Source organism: Rhinolophus hipposideros (genome assembly GCF_964194185.1).
Source record: "Rhinolophus hipposideros genome assembly, chromosome: 20".
NCBI lineage: Eukaryota > Metazoa > Chordata > Mammalia > Chiroptera > Rhinolophidae > Rhinolophus > Rhinolophus hipposideros.
The window spans coordinates 32571171-32598024 of record NC_138066.1 but is presented as its reverse complement, the minus strand read 5'-3'; the positions used below and the strand labels follow the sequence as shown (position 1 = coordinate 32598024).

At 52.3% G+C, this 26854-nt stretch overlaps 2 protein-coding genes across 4 annotated transcripts; one reads left to right on the top strand and one right to left on the bottom strand.

Annotated features, from left to right (window-relative positions):
• The first annotated feature begins 477 nt into the window (after positions 1 to 477).
• Positions 478 to 9763, top strand: ABI3 (ABI family member 3). Its single transcript, XM_081028835.1, is given in 9 exon segments — positions 478 to 917; positions 5045 to 5212; positions 6249 to 6425; positions 7748 to 7833; positions 8032 to 8127; positions 8315 to 8463; positions 8998 to 9135; positions 9479 to 9620; positions 9622 to 9763. Coding segments are annotated over 9 exon segments (1092 nt in total). The 5' UTR covers positions 478 to 800; the 3' UTR covers positions 9641 to 9763.
• A 230-nt stretch (positions 9764 to 9993) lies between these two features.
• Positions 9994 to 17187, bottom strand: PHOSPHO1 (phosphoethanolamine/phosphocholine phosphatase 1). Of its 3 annotated transcripts, none has more exons than XM_081028838.1 (5): positions 16964 to 17187; positions 15639 to 15737; positions 13751 to 13860; positions 11186 to 12050; positions 9994 to 11050 (listed from the first exon to the last, which is right to left on the bottom strand). In XM_081028838.1, the coding sequence occupies exons 4-5, from the start codon at positions 11915 to 11917 to the stop codon at positions 11012 to 11014; spliced, it is 771 nt and encodes a 256-aa protein (XP_080884964.1). In that variant the 5' UTR covers positions 11918 to 12050; positions 13751 to 13860; positions 15639 to 15737; positions 16964 to 17187; the 3' UTR covers positions 9994 to 11011. The 3 variants fall into 3 exon arrangements, with proteins under 3 accessions (XP_080884964.1, XP_080884963.1, XP_080884962.1); XM_081028837.1 differs by having other exon boundaries at positions 10284 to 11050; positions 16856 to 17134; XM_081028836.1 differs by having other exon boundaries at positions 10290 to 11050; positions 11186 to 11926; positions 16856 to 17095.
• Between the last annotated feature and the right edge of the window lie 9667 nt (positions 17188 to 26854).

Sequence of the window (26854 nt, the reverse complement as noted above, 5' to 3'; positions counted from 1 at the left end):
AACCTGACCAGTTCGTCCGGAAACTGAACTTGCTGCTTCTCAAAGCCAAGTCCTTCCTGTTGTCTAGTATCTCACAATACACTCGGCCCGTTTCACCTTGTCCTGCCTCCATCGGGCACAGAGCTTGTACACCAGGTCTTCACCACACGGAACCCTTCAGAGGCTTGATAACACTTCTCAGGGGCCCTCTGGCTGCAGCTTCCTGGTATCCAGGCCGAGTTCTTCTTGCTGCGGCATTGTCTGTTTTCCATTGTTGTTACTCTCTTACTCCACAGCCCCAAGCCTGACTGGTCTCCATATCCTTTCCACCCTCCACTCTCCTGTCCCTTGGTGACTCATCCCTGGGCTTCCCAAGGAAGCCCCCACCCTCTGCCCTTTCCTCCTTTTCCATGAGTGGAAAATCCACCTCCACCCCCCCCCCCAACAGGCCAGCCCCCTTCCTCCTCGGTCTCCCACCCCACCCCCCCGCCAAACATTTCCTCTCCAGGCCCAGGGAGCAATCACAACTGCCCAGACCTTGGCTTCCTCTGTTGGGAGAGACTGAGGGGCTGGGCCCCCAAAGGGGCAACTGGCTTCCCCCTTCCTTTGGGCAGGGGACAGAGAGGCACAGGCCTAGGGAGCAGGGACTAACTTCCTCTTGTCCCGGAATGAGCATGACTGCCCTTTGCAAGCAGGTTTGGGTCTCTCACGAAGAGGAAACCAAAAGCAGCAAGAGGGAGGGAAGGCAGAGCAACCAATCAAGGGCAGGGTGAGGCACAAAACCAGCAGCTCCCTGGGGAGCCTGTCAGAGGCTGGGGGCGATGGAGGAGCTGCGGCAACTGCAGGAGTTTGAGATCCCCACGGGCCGGGAGGCTCTGCGGGGCAACCACAGCGCGCTGTTGCGAGTGGCCGATTACTGCGAGGACAGCTATGTGCAGGTAGGCAGAGCCGGTACAGGCCCCGTCACCCCAGCCCCACCAGGGGCCCAGAGCCCATCTCCAGGGTGAGGCTGTGGGAGCCATTCTGACAGGTGCTTGTCCTGGGCTTTGGCGGAGAAATCCTCCCCCTCCAGGCCTCAGCTTCAACCCAGTCCCCAGAGACCTCCTGCTACCCATGCCCCCACTGTGCCCCTACTCTGTCCCAAAGCCTGAGATGTTTGGGCAGGCAGTGCTATTCCATCCCCTTATCAGGCCTCACCCTAGGTTCATCTCCTTCCTTCCCAGCCTCTCATGCAAATCCTCAGGCCCAAAGCCTCGTCCCCACACAGTTGGTGGTGCCATCATTTCATTTTCAGGCTGGTTCTAGGTAAGACTTCAGAACTTCCCAAACATTGTAGCGAACTTGTAGAGAAAGAGAGGGAGAGTGGAGAGACATCAGACTAGTCTGGGTTAAAGAGAGGGGGTCTGGAATGGGTGTGGGGCAGATGGAGAACCTGACTGCTGGAAGCAGGCTACCAATGAAAGACCAGGATATTGGCATTTTAGAACAGTTTTCTAATTTGCATGGTTGTCCCAGGACCAAGCATGTGGATGGATTCTTGAATCAAGGCAAGAGGGATGAGAAAAACGTAATACCAACTGAGCACCTCTGTTAGTTCATTAATTAATCCTCATAAGCACGTTGTGAGACAAATATTATTATTCCTATTTTATTGATGAGGAAATAGCAGCACCGGGAGGTGAGGTGACTTGCCCAAGGTCACACAGCTTGGAAACAGTAGAGTGAGGCATCAGCCCAGGCCTTCTGACGTCTGAAACCGAGCTCTCTCCTCTCCACCTTCCTGCCTCCCTGACATGCTGTATGACTCTTGTCCTCAGTTTCCTCTGCTCCCTTAAAAGCTACAGGATAACCTTGTTATCCCTTGGGCAAAACTTTACATTTCTAACTATTCTAACCAACCTGTGGGAAGAGGCACAGGGACCACCTAGATCAGTAGGAGTGTTGAAAAAATAAATAAATAAAAGGAGCAAGTGCTTATGGGAAAATGACAGATTAAAGAGAATCAATGATAACAACAGCTCAAAAGCTCTGCACCCTTACTTTGGGCAGGTGCCTCCTTTCATCCTCACCCCTGTCCTGTGAGATGAGAACCACTCCCATTTCACAACCTGGAGACTGAGGTTAAGAAAGGTTAACTCACTTTCCCAAGGTCTCCAAGCTAGAGGTAGAACCTGGATTTGAACCCATAATTTTGACTCCAGAGCACACCCACCAAACCTCTAGTTGAAAATGCTACCCAGGGTACAAATTCTGTCTGTGTAGATATTGAATGATCAACTTGTAGATGAGATGGAACACGGCTTATAAGTCAGCTCCATTCTCATAGCATTGGCAGGCACACTCTTGTCCACAAGAATGGAAGCGCTCCTTCCCAATCCTTCAATAACTTCTGCATGTCCAAAGCACTTCCGGGTGGGTTCTCATTTGCACATAGTGTGCACACAGGATTTGAGGGCACAAAGACCTGAATCCAATTTCCAACTTCGACATCTACCAACTACAGGACCTGTGGCAAGTTTCCCCTCTATTCTTATACCTTCCTTCACAGGGGTCACATGGGTTAAGTGTATAACCTATTGAAGCATTTAGCCCAGTGTCTGCCCCTTAAGAAGGCAAGGATAAATGGTAGCTATTACCATTATTATTCTTATTATGAGGATCACCATTCATCAGAAGAATGAGAGATACATATAGATAACAAAATCAATTCTAGGGAGACGAAGTAGCCCTTGCAAAAAACCCAGGGCATAAGAAGCTCTGACCCAGGGCAGAATCCCTGGACTCCTGCTTCCTTCATGCAGAACACTACTAGACCACACAACCAGTGACCTTTCCTGGCCTCTCTGAGGGTCTTTGGGGAGCAAATCCCTAGGAAGGGTTTAGACGACTTCTCAGAACTGCTCTTTAACAGGGCCTGGTTCCCAGGCCCTCCATATTTCCCCCACCCCTTTCCTCCGCCCCAACCAGGTGTCAGGAAACCCTTGGGCAATGGTAGAGGGCAGGCTAGGGTCAACGGCAGAGTTCTTGGTCAGGGTCCATTGAGTTTACAAACAGAGTAATTTGCATGATAAATAAGCAGTCAACCATGAAGATGGATCCCAAACCTTTGATCGCCAGACTTAACTTTGGTCCAAGACCAAAAGGGATCTTGCCTCCCAGAGCTGGGCCCAAGCAGACATTTTTCCTATTTGGGCTGATAGGAAAATCCAGTGATGAATTCCCCATGCCAGTCCAGGTGGGAACAGTATAGGAGAATTGAGCTAAGAAATATGGGTGGAGATCAAATGCTCCATCAGGGTCTTCATTTCCTCACCTACCAAAGGAAGGTCTTGAACTAGAACAAGACCTACTATCCTTTCTGGTTTTAACATCCTGGGTTGATGGTTTGCCTTTTTAAGGCACTTGGTTACATATGCGATGAAATGTAAATTGCATGCAAATGAGCACCTCTCAACTGCTGGTGGAATAGAAAGGAAGGGAGAAGTAACACAGGAGGGTCAGCTCAGAAGATTCTGGGTCTGCCCTTTGGCTCTAGCCTGGCTCAGACTACTTTGGAGGCACCCAGGTTTCTCTGGGTACCCTGCTCTGATAGGTTCCACGTCTCTTCTCCTCTGACTGGCCTTGAGTGCTGTTAGCAAGGAGACCCCATGGTGCCACCTTGCTTGTCAGTCCACTGGCCTTCCTGCAGGGTTGCCCTGATCTCACCCCTTACCCTCCTAGAGAAAGGTACAGGTTAGAGTGCAGCAATTCCATGACCCCACCAGAGATGAGGAAGCTGCCTGAGGAACCAAATGACCCTGAGAAGTTTTGTCCCAGCTCACATGGTCTGATCTGGGACTGAGAAAAAAACTTCTTCTGTCTTCAGCCACTCCCTGCCACCACTGACTGGCAGAGTGACACTGCCCAGCCCCTGGCACAGTATCTGGCATGCAATGGGAAGATGCCCAGCAAGTATTTGGGTTTGCATCCAATCCATTAATTAACATACAAATGCATATTTATTAAGTATCATCTGCGTGTGGGGGGCACTATTCCAGGATGGGTTCCAGAATACAACACAGGCTCCCTGCCCTCACTGTGCTTACATTTTAGTGTGTGTGTGTGTGTGTGTGTGTGTAGATAATAAAGTAAATCGATAAATAATTGCTGATACTGCTAAGAGCTTTGAAGAAAAGAGAACAGGGTAAATGTGTTAGAGAGTCAATACAGAAGTGGGCTGGGGTAAATTGTAGGGTGGAGAGGGAAGGTGTCTCTGAGGAGCTGAGACTTGAGAAGGATTCTAGAAAAAAGTACAGCAAGTGCAAATGCCCTGAGGTAGAAACGATCTTAGCTTGATCAGGAACAGAAACCCAATGGCCAATGTGGTTGGAGGGAAGTAAGTGACAGGGGGAGTGGTAGAGGATGAGGGTGAAGAGAAAAGCAGGATCCAGTCTTGCGGGGTCTTATATGGGCCATGGATTTTATTCCCCATGTACTGGAAAGCTACTGGAGGGAATGAATGAATGAGGTCACTCTCCTCTGGGCCTCAATTTCCTTGTCTATAAAATGGACCAGATCATTGGTTCCCAAACACCCACCTACAGACTGGAGCTAAACAAAGAGCACAAGAGGTACGTAGGGAGATTTTAAAGGCATAGACTCATCAGCCTTGTTCCCAGGGTATTCTGGTTTAGAAGGTCTGAAGAGTGGGCCTGCCATTGGTTGGTTGGTTTTAAATTTGAGACTTCTGCCAGCCAGTATTGCCTTCCTCTCTCCTTCTTACTATTCACCCTTTATGCCCCAAGAGGTCCTCAAGAGAGTGGTAGGGTCAATCCTAAGCTTGCCTTTTTGAGCAGGGATATCTCTCCCTCCCCTTGTACTCATTTCTTCAGGCTGCAGATTTGCTTTCCTGCTGTCCTGAGTCTCTCTTACTGTAACATCATTCATATGGAGACCACTTCAAACATAGGGTCTCTGCTTTCTCCCACTTCAGACCCCACCTTCCCTGTACTCTCTCCCATCCCACCCACCCAGCGAAGGATCAGTGGAAGGTACTGGCCTCTGACCAGAACTGTGTGTATTTCAGGCAACAGACAAACGGAAGGCGCTGGAGGAGACCATGTCCTTTACCACCCAGGCCCTGGCCAGCGTAGCCTACCAGGTGGGCAACCTGGCTGGGCACACTCTGCGCATGTTGGACCTGCAGGCAGCCTCTCTGCGGCAGGTGGAAGCCCATGTGAGCACGCTGAGCCAGGTAAGGGGTGTGGGACATCTTCTTGCATCAGTCCCCAACTCTTCAGCTCCACTTGGGCATTCTCTCCAGCAAAACTTCTTTCATGCCTTCCTTCAGGTCCTAATGCCAACTCCGCCACAGGAGCTTGGCACTTCCCAAGCTTTTGGAGTCTCCTTATCTCTGTGCCTGTGCCTTGCTATCCCATCAGACTAGGAAGGCCCTGAAGGCCGAGCTTTCTTCCTCTGAATTCTACCCTGCTGGGTCGAAAGCAGGCTCTACCAATCATGGTAGCTGCATAGTCCAGGAAAGAGACAAATGGACCCTTTTTCCATCTAAACACAGGTGGTGATTGAATAACTTTCCTAGACCCAGAGTGCTTGCTTGGCAAGATCATCTTCAGCCCTGGAAGTACTGCCACCACCACACAGTGTCCCCCGCCCATCTGTTATACACACCCTCCTCCTTCCTTCCTGGATCCTTGGCTGAGAAATTAATTGCCCCATTCCCCATATGCACAGATCCAGTTACACATCAGCCTGGCCTGTGCATTGCCGCCATGTTTGGTGTGGGGTGTGTCTTTTCCTGTCACCCCAGCAGACTGGAGTTCCCACCCTCTCAGTACTGTAGGTCCCTCCACAGAACATCCCCAAAGGAAGTTAATTCACTTATTCATCCCCCAAAAGGGAGAGCTGATCCTGCCCTTATTCTCAGCCACCTCCACATTATCGCCCTCTGCTCCCAAGCCAGCCAGGGCTCCAGTCTCTTTCTGGCATCATCAGGGATGCTGTGTTTTCTCTTTTCCTCTGGTTCCTGTTCGGCTAATAATAACCCTCGTTCTCTTCTACCAGGAAGTTGCTCCAAAGTGGCTCCATCCTCCCCTGGCATCTCTCTCTTCAAATGCTGTGTGGCTTTGGGGACAAAACTCACTCTTTGTCTGGACCTCACTGCCTCCCATCATGCCTACCCCCACCCCAAAGTCTCTGTCCTCTTCCTCCCTGAAGGGGAAGGGCACAGTACAAAGGCTGCCCCACTGTCACTTTAAAACCCTGTCACGCAGATGGTGAACATGCATATGGAGAAGGTGGCCCGAAGGGAGATTGGCACCTTAGCCACGGTCCAGCGGCTGCTCCCCAGCCAGAAAGTCATCGCTCCTGAAAGCCTACCTCCCCTCACGCCCTACTACAGAAGACCCCTCAACTTTGGTTGCCTGGATGACATTGGCCATGGGATCAAGGTAGAGAGAAGGAATCCTCCTCTTTTTCCACAACCCCCTCCTCTTTAGCCTCATGGCTCCCTTCTCTCCAGGACCCCAGTTCTCTTCCACATCTGTGTTCTTGTCCCAACCCGCAGCCCTTTTCTTTCCTCAATCCCTGAAGCCATCACCCTAAGTGGCCCCCTTAACTCCCCCAGTCTTCCTTACGGGAGGAGCCTTCTTCCTTAAAAATGTTTCATGACCCCTCCCTCCAGAACTGGCCTTTACGCTGAATTCAGATGATCTGCTGAGAGTGACATTTGCACAGTGGGTGCTGGGTGTATGTGTGAAGGGGAAGAGGGGGGAGGGAGGTTGTCAGGGTGTGCATGAGAATGGTTCCCTAGCCACATGAGAACAGCTACTTCCTCTGTCTGGAGGTTTGAGGTCACCGTACTGAGAAGTCACCTCAGAGCTGTTGTTGGGTGAGAAGGGGTGGGGATATAGCTACTCCAGGGGAACATGACCCTGGTATTTTCTTCTTAGCCCATCTCCTTCTGTGAAGTGGGAGGACACATATCCCTATCCCATTTTGTCAATTCCTGTCCCCACATTCCAACATTCCTGGTTAGATTAAAGCTCCTCTGTGTCTAAATGACCTCTTGGTATCCTTACCATACCTTCTCCCCCCCAAAAGGGGAAACTACACTCCCTCCTTCAATCAGCAGGCCTCACTCACCACCAGTAAGTTCTTCTTATTGTCCAACTTAAATTCTTTAGGCTTTAGCTCAAGTCCCTTTGTTTTGCCCCTAATGAAGGAGAGCAGAGGACATCGTTCCCTGTGTCCCCACTCTTGGGGGAACGCTATCAGTCACAGAGGGGCTCCCTCGCATGTGGATTTGCACCTTGTCATTTGTACACTCTCCTCTAAATTTCTGCTCCTCTCTGCTCTGAAAGCCAGTTCCGTAGGCCTGCCAGAATGACAACTGGGACATGTCTAAGTGTGATGGTTCTGTCCTTTCCCTACCCATCCTCAGAGGAACCTCCACTCTGGTCTCCGAGATGCTTTGAGGGAGGGGTGGGAAGATGGGCCCACTTAGCTGGTGAGGCCATGCAGAGGAAGTGGCCTTCAGGCTGTCTGTGCTCTGAGGTTTCCGTGGGGCCTGCGGCAGACATGGCACCCAGGCCCTACGAGCAAGAGGGGGAGGGGTGAGCGAGGGGGCTGGGAAGTGGAAGTAAGAACTTGCTGTGCCCGTGTTTTCTCTCCCAGTTCTCGTCCGCCCCTCCCCCATTTTCTGTCTGGGATGAGAGGGGCTACTGCCCCCATCCCCCATCGATGTGAGCCCCACCACCCTGCTTCCCTGCAGGATCTGAGCACGCAGCTGTCGCGGACCGGGACCCTGTCTCGAAAGAGCATCAAGGCGCCTACAGCACCCGCCTCCGCCACCCTGGGGTGAGGCCTCGCCTCGACCCAAACCAACCCCACTGGAACCTGAAACTCTACTCCCCCACCCTCGCCTCCACTCTGGGCGCCAAACTTCCTCCTCAGCCAGCTGCCCCCACCTCCCCACCTCCCCACCCCTGACTCCTGCTTGTCACCGGAAGCCTTCCCCCCTCACCCACCCACCAGCTCCCTTCCCCCCATCACCAGGAGACCTCCCCGGATCCCCGAGCCGGTGCAGCTCCCGGTGGCGCCCAACGGCAAACTCTCCGCCGCCTCATCTGCCTCTTCCCTGGCCTCGGCCAGGTGAGCCCCACAAATCCAAGTTAGGGGTGGCCGTGGCAGGGGGCGTTGAGAGGGGCCTCCAGCCAGTTATCACAGTGACTGCAGGGGTTGAGAGGACTCGGGATCACAGGGGTGGGGCCAGTTGGGGATCCTGAGTTGGGGACGGTGTCCCCCAACCTAGCCGAGCCACAATTTCTCTGATCTTCAGCAGCGCTGAAGGTGTTGGTGGGGTCTCCGTGACCAAGGGGCAGGCAGCGCCCCCACCTCTCTCCAGCACCATGACCCCACCTCCTCCACCCGCCTCGGATATCTGCCTGCTGCCCCCTCCAATGGAGGAACTGTCCCTGCCTCCTCTAGGTAAGGAGCTCCGCCTCTCCTTCTAGAACATCTGTGGGGTCACTCTCTCAGCTCCTCCTCACCTGTCTTGGATCTAACCTGGGCCCACCTCAGTGAACATTTTGGTAAGGTAGGGGTAAGGGGAGAGAGAAGGCGGAGGAAGTGAACATAACTTAGTGCTTGCTTTATAATCAGGCCCTGGACTGGAAGCTTCTCATCATCCATTTTCTCACTTTAACAATCCTAAGAGGATCTTCACACTCCCATTTAACAAAGGAAGCCGAGGCTGAGAGGTTTAATTAAGTGACTTGCCCAACGGTCATCCAGCTAAGTGGTAGGGTCTGACTACCCTACTCTACTCAATAAATACTGTCCAAAGGTTCAGTATTTACTGAGCACCTACTATATGCTAGAGGCATAGTGGGAGGAGCATGGAGCAGGTATGGAGGAAGATTACAAAAGATGGGTGGATCCTGTGCTCTGCTCAAAGTTTCCTGGAGGGAATGGAGGGGGTTGCCTGTACCACACTTACAATCTCTCTGCCTTCCCTCCCAGACCCAGAACTGCTCCAGCCCTTGGACCTGCCCCCTCCTCCACCCCTGGATGTAGATGAATTGGAACTGCCGCCTCCACCTCCTCCAGGCTTTGGGCCAGAAGAGCCTAGCTGGGTCCCTGCTTCATACTTGGCAAAAGGTACCTGATTCCTAAGACTGAAGGGTACCAGATTCCACCACCAGGATCCCCCCAACTCTTCAACCCCAGACGAATTATGGTCTTATTGCCTCCTTCTCCCCCTCCTACCCCCACCCATATTCTGATGAACTGAGCAATGTTCACCCAGGAGTCCTCCAGAACCAAGTTGAGAAGACGGCAGCTGGCCTGGTATTGTTATTAACTGAGCTAGGGAGGAGTCCCCAGGGCTTGGGAGAAGGCACCCCCTGCAGCCTTCTCCCCTAGATGCTTACATGTGGGTCCCTGCATCTCCATGGTGGAACAGGAGGCACCTCTAACAGCACCCTCTCCTCCTGCTCTGCAGTGGTGACACTGTACCCATACACCCGCCAGAAGGACAATGAGCTCTCCTTCTCTGAGGGCACCATCATCTGCATAACCCGCCGCTACTCCAATGGCTGGTGTGAGGGTGTCAGCTCAGAGGGGACTGGATTCTGCCCAGGGAACTGTGGAACCCAGCTGCTGACAGCCTTGGGGCCTCTGGGCTGCTGACCCAAGCTTTGCCCTGAGTGAGCCTTAAGTCCCAGGCCAAAGCCAGCTCCAAGGTCAAGGCTGGACTAGGACTGCCCACCTCTTGGGCTGTGAGCTATCTGCCCCTTCCCCCCACTGTGATGGGAAGGAGTTCTGGGAAGAGGTGACCAGAGGTCTGTTGCAGACAGGAAAGAACTGGAAGTCAAGGAGTTTGGTGATTTGTCCACAGAGGATGGGTGGGGCCTCCAGATGCAAGTGCCAACTCTGAATGAAATCCTGATGACCTCCTGATAATCGCCCTGCAGGGCTAGGGGTTGGGCAGAGAGAAGATGGACTAAAAGGCATTTTGGTTCTAAGGCTCCTGCTAATTATTGAGCCCGTGCTCCTACCCCCCAGCAGCAGTATCTCTCCCATCTCACTGGTCCCCATTACGTGCCCTCTATACTAGACCAGATGCCCTCTGCAACCATTGACTGCACCGTGTTCCTTTGCCTGTTGTCTCCTGTGTTGTGTTCAGTCTTGGTTCCTCAAGCTGTGCATTCCGCCAATGGTGGGGACCAACCCCCTCACTTAAGTGGGGCTCTCTGAGAGCAGAGATAATATCATCTTCATCCCTCAGATTGCGGCGCCATAGATCTCAGTCACCTCTTCACCTGCTTTATAGCTCTAAAACACCAGAGAGTGAGGAGGGGTTTGGGTTTCGCTGGCTCTGATTTAAAACATCATGGCTTTCTGGTCCATTCGGGAAAAGGGAGGGGGGCGCAGAGGGCCCAGCCCGCGGGGGTTACTTTGGTTAAGTCCCTGGTCTCTTGCTGCATAGACGAGGCTGGGGTGCGAGGAGACACCGTTGCACGCTGCGAGGTCCCTGGCTGGCCGTCCCTGAGGTGAAGTGTGCTATCTCGTTCCACCAGCAGGAGGCGACTTCTCATGTGGCTTTTTCACCTTTGGGCATGCTGGTGGGTGGGTGGTGGTGGAAGGGAGGCAAGAAGGGATGTAGTTTGGAGTCCTGGTTGGTAAAGCAAGATCTAGGCCTAGGGTAGACAGCGGAGAGCGCTGTCTCTCCCCGTGGGGGAGTCCAGTGCCGCCGGGAGGATTTTAGGACCTGGGTCTCCATGACCCAAGACTGGGGAAAGGGAGGTAACGCAGCTTGAGGGCAGTTAAAGCCCTGGGAGATGTTCCTTCTCTGCCCTGCCAGGGAACACCCTCCTCCCAATTCGAAGGACGAAGTGTTTGGAAACGCTGCTGCCTTCCCAGGTACATACACCACCCAGGTTGGGTCAGACTCCAGAATTTAACTGCCCTGGATCTGGGAGAGGCAGCGGAGCTGGGTTAACTGCATAGCTAGGGACAGGTCTGAACGCCCTCCTCAGCACCCATATGGACGAGCCTGGAATTCTAGAAATTCCTGGAGAGACATACCAAAGCGAAAGGGGAAAGGGAGTTATAAAACTAGGCTGTCTTTGCGGATCTCCCCGCTTCCTCGCCCCCACCTCCGCCCGGGCGCCCCCTGCAGGCTGCCGTCTCAACAAGTCTTCAGCACCTGCTGCAGATGGAGGCGCACGTCGGTGGCGGTCTCCCAGGGCACCACGCTGGCGCGGAAGGAGCTGGGCTCGGCCTTCTGCGCCTCCTGAATGAGGCGGTGCATGGGGTAGCCGCGGCGCGGGAAGGCCACGTCGCCGCCGGCCAGCAGCCCCATGGGGCAGAAGTCGTTAGCGCCGTCGCCCACGTAGAAGAGGCGCTCGAAGTGCACGCCGTCTTGGGCCCGTTCGCGCAGGTAGTCGCTGAGCACCTTGTGCTTACACATGTTGGAGGGGCAGCGCGCGCAGCTGTGCGTGTGGAAGGGTCGCAGCGCCAGCAACCCCCGCGCATCGGGCCCGGACGGGTTGCTGAGGATGCGACGGAACAGGCCGAGGTGGCCCGCGGCGCGCAGCGCACTCTCCACGCCGAACGTGTTGGCATCCGAGATGAGAATCACCTCGAAGCAGGCACCTTGCTTGGCCACAAACTGCAGCAGGTCGCCCATGCCCGGGGACAGGGGGATGGCCTCGTAGATGGCGCGCAGGTCCCGAGGCCTCACTCCCTGCTCACCCAGGTACTTGAAGACGCGCTGCATGTATTCATTATAGAAGCCCTCACGGTAGGTGGCGCGCAGGCTCTCTGGCAGCCTCTGGCCCGGCGCAGCGCGCACAATAGAGTCGTCGCTGTTTTCATCCACGATAGTTTCGTCAAAGTCGAAGGTCAGGAGGAAGCGAGGCGCGCCCTGCGCAGCCATCCCGCCGTCCTGGGAGCAGAGGGGAGAGGAGCAGGAGGAGGAGGAGGGAGCAAGCGAGAGCGGGCAGGGCGGGTGCCGGCCCGGGAGAGGCTGGTTAGCGGGCCATGGCCAGAGGCGCTGGCATATCCAAGACCTGAGGAGGACCCAAGGCTGGTTAAGCTGGGGTACCAACGCCGCCGCCACCCCACCCCCCAGCTCCCTGCCCACCCCCTTGGCACCTCTATTAACTGCACTGGGGTTTATCCTCAGAGGATCATTCTCCTCCTGGACCTAGAAGGGCTTCTTTGGCACCTGTTTCTGCTACTCTCGTCAGGGCCACTGGACCTTAACAAGTCAGCTTAAAAGAGAGGAAGAGCAGCTTCCAAGGGGTGACCCTTTGGGAGAGGTTTCTGAACTAGGCCTTCTAGTGAAGTACTGTGACCCCCGTTGTTGGTGTAGATAAAGGGAGGGCAGAGGGGACTCTCCATTCCCTTCTTTCCTAACAAACAGTCAGGCTTGAAACCACCCATTCACCCAAGGGGAGCAGGCTCCACAGTCCCCTTCTGGGCAGTGGGCTGATGGCTATGGACTGTGGTGCACAATGAGGAGCCAGGCTCCAGGAAAAACTTGTGAACACCATCCAAATTATGTGGACAAGGAGTGTCCAACCTCAGGTCTGGAGAATAGGTGCCTAGGCCTCTGCACTGGCTGGAGAACTGGATTTTAGTTCTTGGAATAACCAGATAGGTAGATTGACTGCACAAGACCCAGGAAGGCTCTTTGGGAGCTGCTTCCGCCAGATGGCTCTGGGCAGGGGTCCAGGGATGGGACTCAGCTTCTTTGGGGGAGTTTTAGGGCCCTGTGTTGACAGCTTATCACTAGTCACTTGCCAATTCCCCTGGAGGGCCTTGTCAGTGGATGGGGTTCCTGCCAGAGTCCGAAGCAAGCGGGTAGCAGAAGCAGTGGGGCTTGGGGAGGTAGGCGCCTCCCGTGCCAGGCCACGACATACCTGGGAAACAGGTAAGGGAGAGGAAAGAGAGCAGCAGTGGCTGAAAAGGCAGAGGAGGAGGGAGCAGATAGTGGGGGTAGTATGAGGCAGTGGTGGGGACGGAGGGGGCTAGGAGAAAGTCATGCTGGGGTAGCATGGAGACAGACTGGACAGGAAGACAGTGGGGGTGGGAAGTTCCAGAAAGTGGAGACCTTGGGCCAGAGTCATGTTGACGGGGAACATGGGAGAGGATGGAGACAACAGGGCGAGTGTGAGGGCACAAAGAAACGCAAGCAAATGGAGACAGCAGAAGCCCTCAGCAGCCTCTATACCACCTCTATATGCCAACAGCTATATGGGCCCGAGGGTCAGAGTGAGCAGGTCATGCACAGCTTCAGAATATCCACCACACTGCCTTTCTCCCTCCCAACCTCCCACCCGTGAGTCCAGACGGAGCTACTCCCCCTTCTGTCGTCTTCCTCACTCCCTCTTTAATATTCCCGTGATGCTTACAGCCTGGCACACCTTGTGAAACAGAATTCCAGGCTCCTAATTTCAGAGCTGGGATTTGAACCTGGCTATCTGCCTCCCTAAGAGAAGTGTTCCTTTGACCTCATCCTAGAGTCATCCATCCACTGGTCTCAGTAACATCCATCTGGGACTCTTCAGTGGCCCAGAGTCCCTGGAGTTAAGGATGTAAAAACATCAGGACCCCTCAACTGGGATGGAAGCTTCTCGGGGTTAATGGCGGCCCAGTAGAAGTGAGAGTGAGCCTGAAAGAAGCTGGATAGTGTTCTTCCCACCCCATGATGGGGACATGGGGGCTGAGACCTCATCCTAAGAGACCCCTGGAGGGACTTACTTACCCTAGACAGGCATCGGAGGCCAGCAACTGGAAAACACCCGCTCATTGTTGGTACGTCACTCTGAGCACCACCTGTAGGATCTGTTGGCCTCTAGCCGTCGTCCAGAGCTCCTGACAACCACACAAGTTCCATGTGAGGGTGCCTAGTCAGCTAGCTTTGCTTCCACCACCAATGCCACCTGGCCTGTCCCCTCTGCTGAGCCCCAGGAACCACTCCCAGGGGCTCAATAAAAACAACCCCTCAGATAGGCAGAACCCTTACAGATCACAAAGCCCTTGCTAGGCATACTCTTAGCAATCCACTAAGATGCTGGAGAGGTTACAGATATTATTGGAGACTCAGAGAGGTTAGCTGACTTGCAGAGACCAATCTCAAAACCAGATCCGAGTCTGGGACCAGTGCTCTTCTCTAGTGTGATCACTGCCCCTTTCTCGTGTACGGTACATCACAGTTTACAAGTCACCTTCACTCATATTCTCTCACTGCTCATCACAGTCCCCTGAATTCAGCACATGAGAAGGGCTCGGAGAGGTTAAATATCTTGCCTGTGGCCATGCTGTTTCCATGGAGCAGAGAGCTTGGCTCCTGAACACCTGGCCACAGCTTTGCCTGCCCTTTCTTCACAAGGGAAGGGGCAGATAAACAGGCTCATTGTACCACAGCTGGGGGACCCAGACCCCTGGGAACCACAGGAGATTTGGGACTGGCTTCTCTGGTGCCTTCAGGGACCCGGAAGTCAGACGGGAGAGTCAGATTGAAATTTCTGCAGGCTGGAGTTTGCTACATGGCTTTGGGGACAGGTTTTGGCTTTGTGGGGCCTTCACCAACACAGCTACAAAGGACACCACCTACAACTCCCAGTGCCCCCCTTCACACACACACACACACCCACCCTCCACCCTGGGGTTGAGTAAGAGGCCAGAGGCAGCTGGGACAGATCTGGAAAGATATTGAGAGCCAGGAGACAAGACAGGGAAAGGAGCAAAGATCTGGCTGGCTGCTGCCCTCTGGCGGTGACAATGGATGACACTGGAAACCCTTCTGACTTTGTCAAGGTGACACTCTCCCCAGACCATCCCAGGACAGCAGGGAAAAACTATTGCCCCCAAGACAGAGACTGGGACATCCCAGGAGCAGGGCACAGGTCAGAGGGAGGGGCTCTATCACCCTCCATCTTGAGGTGCCCCATTCCTCCCCACTCCCTGACCACACATACATTAATCACTTTCAGTTGGGATGGGATGTGGGTCTCAGTTCTTTTGCAGAGGAGACACAAGATCAAGATGATGGGAGAGAAGGGGAGGGAGGCATAGGAACAAGGGAATGGCAGGTTTTGGGTTGGAGGGCTGTCCCCAGGCCTTATCTGGAGGGAGTTCCAGCCTTTCAGAATCCTAGCTGATAACATATGGGGCCAGAGAAAGGTCAGGGGATTCCACTCTGGTTGTAAAAGCAAACAGGAACAGACACGCCAGGCACATGGAGAAGCAAGGGTTTAGATACAAAGATACAGAGTCTCTAGCAGCCATCCATTCCATAGAAAAGGGTCTCCTTACTTTGCCCTTGTTTCTTTTTCTACTTTGGTGGAATATTCTCCCAACTTTTAATCATCCTCAAAACTTCTCATTTCTCATAGCAAAAGACATCGTTACTTTTTTTCATATACTAATAACAGTATTTAGGGATATTGGTTAAACGTTTATTATTTGGTAAGTTGCTTTTGTTTCTTTTAGTCCCCAGAGCAGAAAGCCAGGCATCCTGGGTTTTTTCCCCTGGAAACTGAGAAGACCGTGCTGTGAAACCCCACCCCTACCCACAGTCCCACAGTTGTTAGAGGGACCCCAGGCCCCATTGGAATGTGGCTCCCGTGATGTTCAAAGAAGTTACTCACCTCTAGCAGCTTTGTCCTGAGTGATCAAATCATTTTGTGGTCATCAAAAGGAGTCCCTCAAAGAAAAGGGGGGCAGGATCTCTGAGCTTCTTCCACAGGCTATAGCAGAGAGAGGAAAGAAGGGTTTCTTTGGGGTGGCAGGGGGCCCATAATTAGTCCTATCTAAAAGTGGTGCCTGCCTCCTGATTCCACACCAGGTCACCAGATTCCTCCCAGCTTGCCCCTACTTTTTATACGAATGCTCTTAGATGACATCTGTGGGAATGGGTGGGAGGGTCCCCTGGGGATGGGGGAGGAAAACAGGCCCCTCTTTGGCAGAGGCCCTCAGATCGAAGTTCCACTCTTAATGGATGGATGGAGCCCACAGGCTCCTGTTTGGGACAGTTTCCCACAGGAAGTGTGCAGGATGGGGATGGGGGGAGGGCAAGGACCCCAGAGATATCACAGTCACAAGACCAAATCTTGTATCAATCATTAGAAACCAGATTCAGCCACTAAGTTGGAATTCTTTTCCTTCCCCAGACAGCGCTCCAACTTCACCATGGTCTCTTCTTTGCTCACCACCGCCAGCAGCAAATAGGTGAAAGAGGCCCAGAGAGGTCAAGCTAACATCCTGGGCCACACAGTATCAGAGTCAGAGAATTAGAACTCAGGAGGCTCTGGTGGCTCTTGGGAAAATTGCAGCCAAAGCTTCCCTTACTGCCGTGGAGACCCCGTTGGACTGTGAGATTCCTGTCCTGACTAGCTGGAGGTGATGACCTGGAGCCCTGGTGCCAATGAGGAAGCTGGCACCTGGAGTCACCTCTGGGCTTGCCCTGCTGGGAGGGGATCCTCGATGGGCAGGGAGGTGGCAGCTGCTGGTGGAATGGGGGGAGAGATATTTTTAGAGGTGGCTGGAAGACAGGCACTCTGGCACACCCCCAGCTGGCGATTCTTCGCTTCAATGCAGGGCGGGGGGGGGGGTGCGCAGCTCGGGGAGACGAGGGGACTAGTGGGTGGCGGGGAGCAAAGGGGCACCGACTCTTTCGCTTTTGCCGAGTCGGGGACAGAGGGATACCCGGCAGCACGTTCCTAGGGCAGGAGAAAGAAGGGGGACTCATTCCTCCCCTCCAGGGACTCCCCCACTGACGCGTATAGGAGCTCCCTCAAACTCCACACAGCCCCCACTCTACACTGGGACCCCAGCCCTCCCCTACCTAGGGAATCCCAGGACTCACGTGGGGAACGGCAGCTGCAGAGGTCTGTCCCGGCTGAGTTTGGAGTGTAAAGAGTGGGGAGAGGGTCTAGCTGAGGTATTTGGGCTCAGATGAAGTCAGGGTGCTTACGGGTATTGGAGGGGACGCGGTGTCTTATCCACCCCCGGATTTCTGGGCTCCGGCTCAGGAGTCCCTCCGGTCCCGAGGGGCCGTGGATGATGTGCGGCTGGGCCGTCCCCTCCACCTGCCCTCCATCCCCCCCGGCCCGCCGCCGCGTCCCCTTTAAATGCCCGGGAGCTGGAGCCCGGAGCCGCGGCTGGCGCTGCGGCTGCCGCAGCACCCGGGCCCACCGCAGTCCCCACACGTCACAAGTGACTGTCCAATCACAGCGACGCCGGCGCACATCAAAGGGGCGGGCTTCCAGCGGGTCACGCCTCTCGGCTGCCCCGAAGGCTCCCGGAGCAACTACAAAGGTGGGATTGGGCGCCGCTGGAAAGGGCAGGAGGGTGGAGAGGGAGTGCAGCCCTTTCGGAGGAGCGTGGATTGCGGGCACCCTTATTAGAGCGGCTGCAGGCCTTTGGGTAAGTCCCCGCCCGCACACCCAGGAGTGCCAGGGCTATGGACTCTCAACCGCCGCATGCAGGGCTCCAATCCCTGAGATGGGCAGAAATGCACCCCCACCTTCATCTTTCATTTGGTGGTTCTTCGTCTCTAAGCCCCAGTGGTAGGCACGGGTTGACCCAACCCAGGAAAAGCAGTTCCTCTGTTCCTTTCCCACATGCGCGTAGTTAGGTGCTCTTTGCCCTGCAGGCGGAGTCACAGCACCCAGTCCCGGCCTTTGGGACCCTTTCCCCGTTACCGTTTACCGGGGATTGCCAGGAAAGACTCTTGCGCTCTCCCACCCTGTAAACACTTGAATTAGGGACTGGACAGTTTGCCCCTGTGCGAGTGGTGTTGTGAATAAAAGAGCCACTTTCTCCTCTTCTTCCTAAGAGTCTGTTCCCAGCCGCACTCCCCCACCCGTTTCTGCGCTCACCACCTGATGGCGAGGAGGAGAGAAAGTTCTGTTTAGCGAGGAAAGAGGTGAAACTTATATTGACTGAGAACATGCTATGAACAGGACCCTGGACTCGGTTGCTGCATTCATGGTTCAATGTTCACAACACTCAGGAGACATTACTTGCGGGAGTTGAAGCCCAGGCACACCTGACTCGTGGACTCCAAGGAGGCTGTGTGGGTGGGGAGAATAGAGGTGTCCCCAGGCCTGGGTCTAACTGCAGTCCTCCCTAAGTCTCTCCAGCTCCACTCCTTGAAGACAGCCAGCAAATGTAAAGGCTCTGAGTGATCTGAAAGTCCTGGGGTTAGAATCCAAAGAGGGAGGAAGGGTCAGCAAGGAATTACCCTAATCTCGGGCGCCAGAGGCTAGGGGTACATTAATGAACAGGACATGTGTGCTGTGATGAATGCTTTAGAACTGCCAACCTGATCCTTAAAACCCTTGACAGTAACTGCTAGTGCCTCAACTCCTGAAACTGGCTTGCTGTTCCACGTCTTCTCACCCCTACCTTCACTCCTCACCCTTTCTTCCAGCTCTCCAGCACACTTTGCTTTTTCCTTGGGACCTCCCTCCTCAGGAACACACCTGTTCCACTTGCTGGGCCAGCTCAGCCTCGACATTATCTCTTGCCCTGTTGCACACCCCACAGCTCCATTTATTACACTGATCACATGTGTGCTGCCAGAGCACGTAGTAGGTACTGTATGTATTTTCCCATTTGTCAATTCATGTAATCCTCACTACACTATGACCTGGGTGCATGGCTCATTTTACTATTGGGGAATCAAGGCACAGAAAATTGAGCTGGCCCAGGGTCACCCAGCTGGTGAATGAACGGTAGAGCTGGGTTTCAACCTGGTTGCATTAACTGTTATCCCACACCATCTCTCTCATTCAGTGCCTGCCACCTCTACTCTCCTGCAAGCAACAAGGCAATAGAGACCATGTTTGTCTTATATATTAATGTTCCCCTAGTTCCTAGCATATAGACTCTGGCACACAGTAGGCCTTAGATGTTTGCTGTTGAATGAAACAAGTCCCCTGCTGTGTTCCATTTGTGTTGTCTCATTAATCTTCACATTAATGAGTCACTCCAGAATTATCCCCATTTTACAACAGGGAAATTGAGATTCAGAGATCAAATGACTTACCCAGGGTCACTCGCCCCCAGGAGGCACTAGTCAAATCCTGACTCTTGGATGCAATTAGCAACCCTTTTCAACCTTGTTTCCAAGTTCCTGATGGGACTGGGGAAGGGGTGGGCAGAGGACTTTGTGTGGCTGCCTATAGCAATCTAGTGAATTCTTACTGCCCAACTCTGCCTTCCAGCAAAGTGCCTTTGTGAAAGAAATGTAGATACTCCTAGTTCTCCTTATACTAAAAATTTCAGTACACAATCCTATCTTTTTAAACTTTCCCCTCTTATTGTGCCAGTAAGTAAGCAAGTTGAATGATCAGTCATGTGCCCAAAGATAGGGACAAAAATGAAATGGGAATCCCACCTCCCACTCCCATCGCAGACCCCAGCAGGTTGAGGCCTCTGCCCAGCGCTCAGGCTGCAGAACTTCCTCTCTTCCTGTGGGGTTCACCTTAGAACGCAGGACTGTTATTCAGGACTGGAGTCATCTGAGGTGACAGGGACAAGAGTCCCTGGTGATCTCTGACTCAGGCAGCCAGGGATGGAGCTTTCCAGCTGGTCTTCACAGACATTGTGACTCTTGCCCATGGTTTGAGTGTTAGAGGCAGGAAGGTCAGGAATCCAGGAATTTGGCTTCCTGCTTTCCAATTGGCTTGGTGGGGGGAGGAACAGGGTGAGAGGAAGGGGCAAATCTGGCCAAGTTCCACACCTGAGGAAGGACCAACTGGGTGCCAGGCTTATAATCCCCACAACAACACTAGCAGAGGGGTTTTAGCATTCCCATTGTTACCAATGAGAAAGCAGAAGCTTGGGGACATTAGGAAAGCACCTTGCCCAAGGAGGCTGTGTAGCAAGAGGCGGTCAGCCCAGATGTTGAGGTCTGTACTTCTCTGTGTGCAGAAGGCAAAGTGCCTTCGGTGATCTGGCGGCTGACGTGGGCAGGCTTAGTGGAAGAGGCCACTGGGAGTGTCCCCGTTCAGGCAAGATCTGCTGTAGAGCGCTCCAGGTCTAAGGTATTGTGTTGGGGGTTGGGACTGAGGCTGAACAAATCCCTTTCCAGGTCTCTCATCTCCTTCCTAGGCAACAATCGCCAGCACTGATGGAGTATATGCCAAGTAGTGTTCTAAAAGGCTCAGTTCTCTTCATTTTCACCTCAACCCTATCATCGATTAGTCCTCCCATTTTACAGTGAGAAAAGTGAGACACAGACCGGTAATGTGATTCGTCCAAGGTTCTGGAGCTAGGAAGTTGCAGAGCTACATTTTTAACCAGAACATCACACGGCCTGCCATAAATTTTCTGAGTTTCGAGATATCCTTCTACGGATCAGAATGCTGCCCTACCCCCACCCTGGTCCTTGGAAGAATCTGACAATAATATAGGTCAAGACTCTTATCTTCAGAGCTGGATCCCATCAGTAGCTGTGGACGGTCTCCTGCTCTCCAAATCAATATTCATTTGTTTGTGCTTTCATTCATTCAACAAGTACTAACTGCATCAGGCACTAAGGGATATGATATTGAACAAGATACAGACCCTGCCCTCAAGGAGCTTACAGTCTGGAGAGGGGACCCAGACAATCAAGCAGGACTTCCCTAAAGAGGGTTAGACAGGAACAGTGGGCACCAGGGCAATTCTGTCTCATTCTTCGGCAGCTCAGGCAGCTGGCACTTGCGGTACCTACAGCATAAAGGGGAGGCTCCTAATCACCTGGAGATGTCCCATTCTGACCAGTGCCCTTCACGTCCCATCTCAACTCCTATTCTCGGCTGTGCGGGCTGTCCCCTCCCCTATCCGCTCCACCTCCTCTGTGCAGCCTAAAGACAACCCAGGACAACCTTCTCCTCACCCTTATCTGCATCTTTCCCTCCCTGCCTTCCTCGCTTCCAGCCCTTTTCCATACAACAGACTTACTCTGACAGAGCTGTTAGAGAGAAAAACCACAGCCCCAAACGGCCTCATACCTGATCTAATTGCAGTGTTAACCTTCCCCAGAAATGTAATCTTCATCAGTCTGGAATTTTCTGGTCAAGCATCAGTAAGGTAACCTGTCACATGGGCCTTCTCCATCCTGCATAGAAAGAAGAGGTGATCTGCATGATAAAAACCCTTTCCTTTCTCTTCCCCACACACACAAAAAATGTCCCAGCCCAAAAATAATCCTTTTCTTTTGTCAATAGCTCCCTTGCCCCACGCTTCTTCCTATAAACTTTCCGTGCCCTTCTAGTTGCTAGGTGGGAAGCTGCCTGATTCATGAATTGCTTAATAAAGCCAATTAGATCTTCAAATTTACTTGGCAGAATTTTGTTTTTTCAATAGAGCTGTCCACTGTCCTCCCTCAATAAGCAATAGGGGTGGGGAGTAATATGGCCGAAGGAACAGGACAGAGAAATGAATGAGCAAATAAACAAACCCCCTTTCTGCTACCTGGCAGACACAACAGGTGAAGTAGAGAAAGCAAGCTCCCAGAGTCCTCTCTGGGCCAGGAAGTCCTTTCTCTCTGACTCAAATCCCACTTATTTTCTCTCATTTGACTTCTGAGTGTCAAAAGAACTCAGAAAGAGTCTGGAGGCTTTGTTCCGAAGAAGGGAGAAAAGCTGAGTTCTCACAGTAAAAAACACATTGTTGAGAAGAATCAGTTCTGCATTCTTAGCTTCTAGATTGGTCTGAGATGGTAATCCTTTAGATGATTGGTGGTCTGGATAATGAATGTCAGGTGGTCTGGATACCTGAAACTCTTTCCTTCAGGGGGGTAGGGCTATCTGAGGTGTGATGTAAATCCAGGCACTTACGTAGGACTGGAAACTTGAAAAATTTAAGTTTCTAGTTAAAACAAGAATTGTTTCCTCGTGTCTCAACCTACTTGATTTTGGTAATTTAGCAGCTTGAGTCCAGTGACTTCATTTTATTTCTTCACTCTGTTCCTCATGAGGCCCCATCCTGTGTAACACTATTCAGCGACTTGAAATCTGCCACTCCAGTCCCTTTGTCTTTGCAAATACCACATGAAAGAGAACAATGTGATTTAGTCTCTGCCTGCCTGACTTCCCTGATAAAATCCCTCTGCTCCTCACCGCATACTCTAACCACACCAGCCTTCTTTCAGATTTTCAGATGTGCTACCTACCACAGGCCCTTTGCACTTGCTGTGTGTGTCAGACATTGTGACACGCTCTGCCCAGAGCACTTCCACCCCACCCATTGCCTCTCATGGAGTTCAAGGCTCAACTCATATGTCATTTCTAAAATGACACTTATCCTGCCCTCCCATCCCCCCATCATAACCTCCCATAACACATCTTCACAGCACCCTGTACTTCTGGCTGATTGACTACTGTCTGCCTCCATCAGATTGTCAGCTCCAAGAGGATAGGGACCATAGTGGGTTTGCTCCCATGGTGTCCTCAGCACCTAGAACAGGACTTAACCTAGAGTAGCTGCTCAATAAATATTTGTTACCCAAATGATTGCAGAATTCTCAGTCTAGTCTATTTGTGTAGGGTGTGGTCTTATGCCTGGAATGAGACCAGAGCCAGTGGTACCCAGCCTCAGTTCTTAGCTTGGCCAACTGACTGTTGATATGCTAACTAACGACAGCGCTGGCAGCTCAGCCTGATTTTTCCTTCCCTCGAGCAAACTGCCCCACCCAGGAATCTTCCCACCCCAAGGCAGGTCTGTGCTGATGGAAGGTGGAGGGACTTGAGGGCAGGTTGATAGGAACATTCCGTTCCTTTTGCCTAAATCCAGATGTTCCCACCAGAATAAGAGTGCAACCAAAATAAGAGTCCCTCATGCTTTTAGTAGGCTTTGTAGCTTACAAAACACTCTGTAATTCACATTATTTTCCTGATGAGACAAATGAAGCTGAGAGAGGTTAGGTGACAAGTCCAAGGTCATATAGTTAGTAAGGTGGCTAAGGCAAAACTGGAATGCAGATTTTTGAAGGCAGTCAGTTTTCTGGAGGCAGTTACACAAGGGGAGAAGATGTGCAGCTAACCAGCAAAGGTTCCACAATTCTGGCCTTTTTGCCCGTTATTTGATTTGTTTGTTCTTTTTTCATTCATTCATTCCTACATGCATTTATGCATTTGTTCAGGAGACAAAAGCTCTAGTGGTTGCCTTCAAGGAGGCCACAGTCCAGTGCTAGCATTTTGAAGCTATGGTCCATCGTGAATGTCCAGAGCTTATTATGTATACTTTTTTGTGTTTATGTACAAATGTGCATTTTTCAGGTAACCTTCCAAAAATTTCTGTGACACCGGTTGCCTTCTCCTCCCCTTCCTGCAAAAAGTTTCAGAAGCATTGCTGTAACACATGCTACTTAGTGGCAGTGGACAGCAGCCCAGGTGCTCATCAGTCTTTCCTGCCTATTTGGGTGACTAAGGCCCCAGCATGTGACCATCTCTGGCCCAATTGATAAACCTGGTGTCTGGACCACATGACCCAACCAAGGCACTGCCCACCTTGGACAGCTCCTCAGCCACTGCTCTCAGAAGATCAAACATATAGAAACACACACATACACCCATTCACTCCAACATCCTACCTCTCAAACTGCTCCTGACTCCGGGAAGATACTTGGTTTTCCCCTCCAGTATCAATAATACACAGTACCGCCCAGGACGGCGACACTTACGGAGGGCGTGTGTGAGTCAGACCCTTTGAGTGATGCGTACACCTTCATTCCTTTAATCCCTACAACAAGCCTGCGAGTTTGGGAACTTGCCAAAGCTTATACAGCTGGGAAGAGGTGGAGCTGAATGAATTATAAGAGGACCTCTTGGGGACAGGGTGTGGCGTTGGGGAAAGCTGAATGTGTTTAAGGTCCTTCTGGGCTGGTGCGGTGGTCAGGGCGATTACAATAGTTCCCCGTGAGAACTGCAGCCCGCACTAGGCATTCTGCTGAAATCATTCCTTCTTTCATTCAACAGCTGTTTCTTGAGCACCTTCTGTGTGCCAGACATGTGTTGGGGATTGTGGTAGCCAGCCTCCAAGATGGCCTCAATGTCCATAGCTGGTGTCCACACCCACACCTTCGTGCAGTCCCCTGCTCACTGTATCAGGCGTGTCTGTGTGAAGGTGGCATTGTGCAGAAGCCAAGGTGACCATATTTTCCCAGCCTCCAGGTGATCTGGGAAAAATTCAAGTGAAAGTGCAAGATTAGGGAAATGATTTAAAAAATGCAATTTGGATGCAGAAAGACTCAAATTTAAGACGTCCTCCAATGATTTATAGGGATAACAGGTAGAATAATCTAACTGAGGCTTGTTGCTAGAGTTGCAGGTTATTCTTTGTAGTTTCCGCTTTTGAACAAGCAAAATACACAGTGTATCTATATCACGGCAAAAAGTGCCAAAATAAGAACCTGACCTGCCCATTGGGCATGCACACCAGCCTTGTCTCCAGTAACAGATTTGTTGCTTGTAAGTGACCCCGTAGCCTGAGGACTCCCTCTTTCTCTGCCCTCCGCCCCCCTCTCAAACCAAGGACGCCCTCCTTGTGCTACACTGCATCCTGAGAGCTCTTTGGGGCTCCCCACTGCAGACCCATGGCCATAGCAACCATATTTTCCAGATCAGGATGGACAGACAGTGCAGCAAGCCTGAAGTTATATTTAGAGGACACAGGGACCGAAGCTGTGGCTTTGTGGGAAAATGAAGGGCACAAACTAGCAAATACCCACCCAGAAGACCCACTCATCCTGAAGGGGCAGAGGAGTCATTCATTTATTCATTCGTACATTCTTTCAAAAATTTTTCCTTGAGCGCCTACTGTATGCCAGGACTAAGCTAGGTGCTGGAGAAACGACATGAGCAGACAGAGTTCCTGCCCTGGGAGTGTTTATACTCAGCTAGGGAGACAGACAGGTGCATGGACAAGAGTCTGGAGCTTCTGGTGAACATGGGAGGGACACCCACCCCAGTCAAAGGGGAGGACCAGGATGTGTGTGTGTGTGGTGATGGCAGGGGAAGATTCCATGAGCAGTGACTTCTAAGCCAAGACCTACAGGGTGAGTAGGAGTTAGATGAAGAGGAAAACTTTGTACAGGCACAGGGAAAACTTGTCAAAGGTCCTAAGGTGAGAGCAGTGGTAGAAAGGGCAGAAGGAGCGAGTCTTGGGAGCATTATCCCTCAGGGCCATGCGGAACCAACTGAAGGTTTGGAGCGAGGGATGGACACAATCACGTTTGCATTTTAGAAACATCGCTTTTGTTGCTGTTAGTGACTGACCACACCCCTTTTTATGGCCCTATGGCTAAGCATGCCTAGCTGAGGCAGGGGCCTTTGGAGAAACTATGACCCAGGCTGACCCAGTCCCCAGGGTGTTGGGGGGATAATGACAGGCTCTCCTCTTTTTCGTAACCCGCCCCAGCAGACTTCAAGGTCAGCTTCTGAGGGCTGCTATATTGGGCTCTCGTGGGTGAGGGTTCCATCCCGCCTCTGCCCACATCAGGCCAGCTTCCCCCAGGATTGAGGGGTCATTTGTATCTCCAGGGTGGCAGGTCCTCCTCCCCAGAGCCACGGCGCCCAAGATAACAGGGCAGCCTGGGAGCTGTTTATGAAAAGGCAGTCTAGTGGGGGGTGGGCAGGGCCCTCAGGAACGGTGACTGGTGCCACAGATAGCAATTGGGGTGGGGAAGGCTGTCTAAATTACAGCTCTCAGAATAGAGGGGCCAGAGGGAGTGGCGGGGCATCCTACCAAGGAAGCACTGGCAGCCTGCCAAACACGTCAGGGCTCCAGGCCCTGCCGCAGGCAGAGACCGGGTGACCACATGCCAGTGGGGCATGGGGGATGCCATTCATCATTGGCCAAAGCAGCTGGGCAGCTGTGAGGTGGGGTCAGGCAGTCGCAGGGAGTCTCCTAGGGGTTGGGAGAGAACCAGCCTGGTGGGATCTTCTGGAACGGGTGAGGGTGGTGAGGGGAGAAAAAGGCTGAGAGGAGGTGACATCTCACCTGTCCCTAGAGGAGACCCTCTGTCACATGTCCCTGTGGATTTTTCATGTAAGGAGCATGAGATACTGTGAAGATAATAAGAATGACAAGCATAATAATAGCAGCTATGTGTCAGGCACGTCTCTAAGCAGTAATGTACATCAGTTCACCCTCACAGCTCCACCTGACGTAGTTGGTATTATCCCCATTTTATAGATGAGGAAACCGAGGCCCATAGAGGTCAAGTATGTGCCAACTAGAGCTAGTGAGCGGTAAACCTAGGACGAGAGCCTAGGTTTGTCTGACTCAAGCCTGGCCTCCAAGTCAGGGAACACTTGTGGAGCCTTCACCTCACTGGGTCTTCAGTTTTCTCATCTACCTCACAGATCATAGTCTCTTGCTCTGTGTGAGCCTCTGAGAGCTGTTGTCGCAATCACACAGGACAGCATCATGTGCTGGGAAGATCAAGTCTGAAGACCTGGCTGAACTGTGTGACTTACCTACTCCAGGCCTCTGTTTTCTCATCTACACAATGGGGAGCATCATAGATACCTCCTAGGGTCATCTGAGAAGCTGATGAGAATATACATTTATATGCGTGAAAGTGTTCATATCTTTGAAGGCAGATTATATATCAGAAAGTGTCACATTTCAAATGATTATTATGTTGAAGCTGAATATTTATAAAGGCAATCATTTCCAGTTGACTGGGGGAGCTCACATATGCACAGCGCCCCCAAGGAGCAGCCTTCTTTAAGCTGTGAATAACCCCTTTGTCTGTCCTTGGTAGATATTCAGTTTTCTCCTAAGTGGCCGCTTAAAGCAAGGAACACTTGCATTCATTTTCTGTGAGGATTTGCTGCCTTGAAACTGTATTTCTTCAATTGCTTGT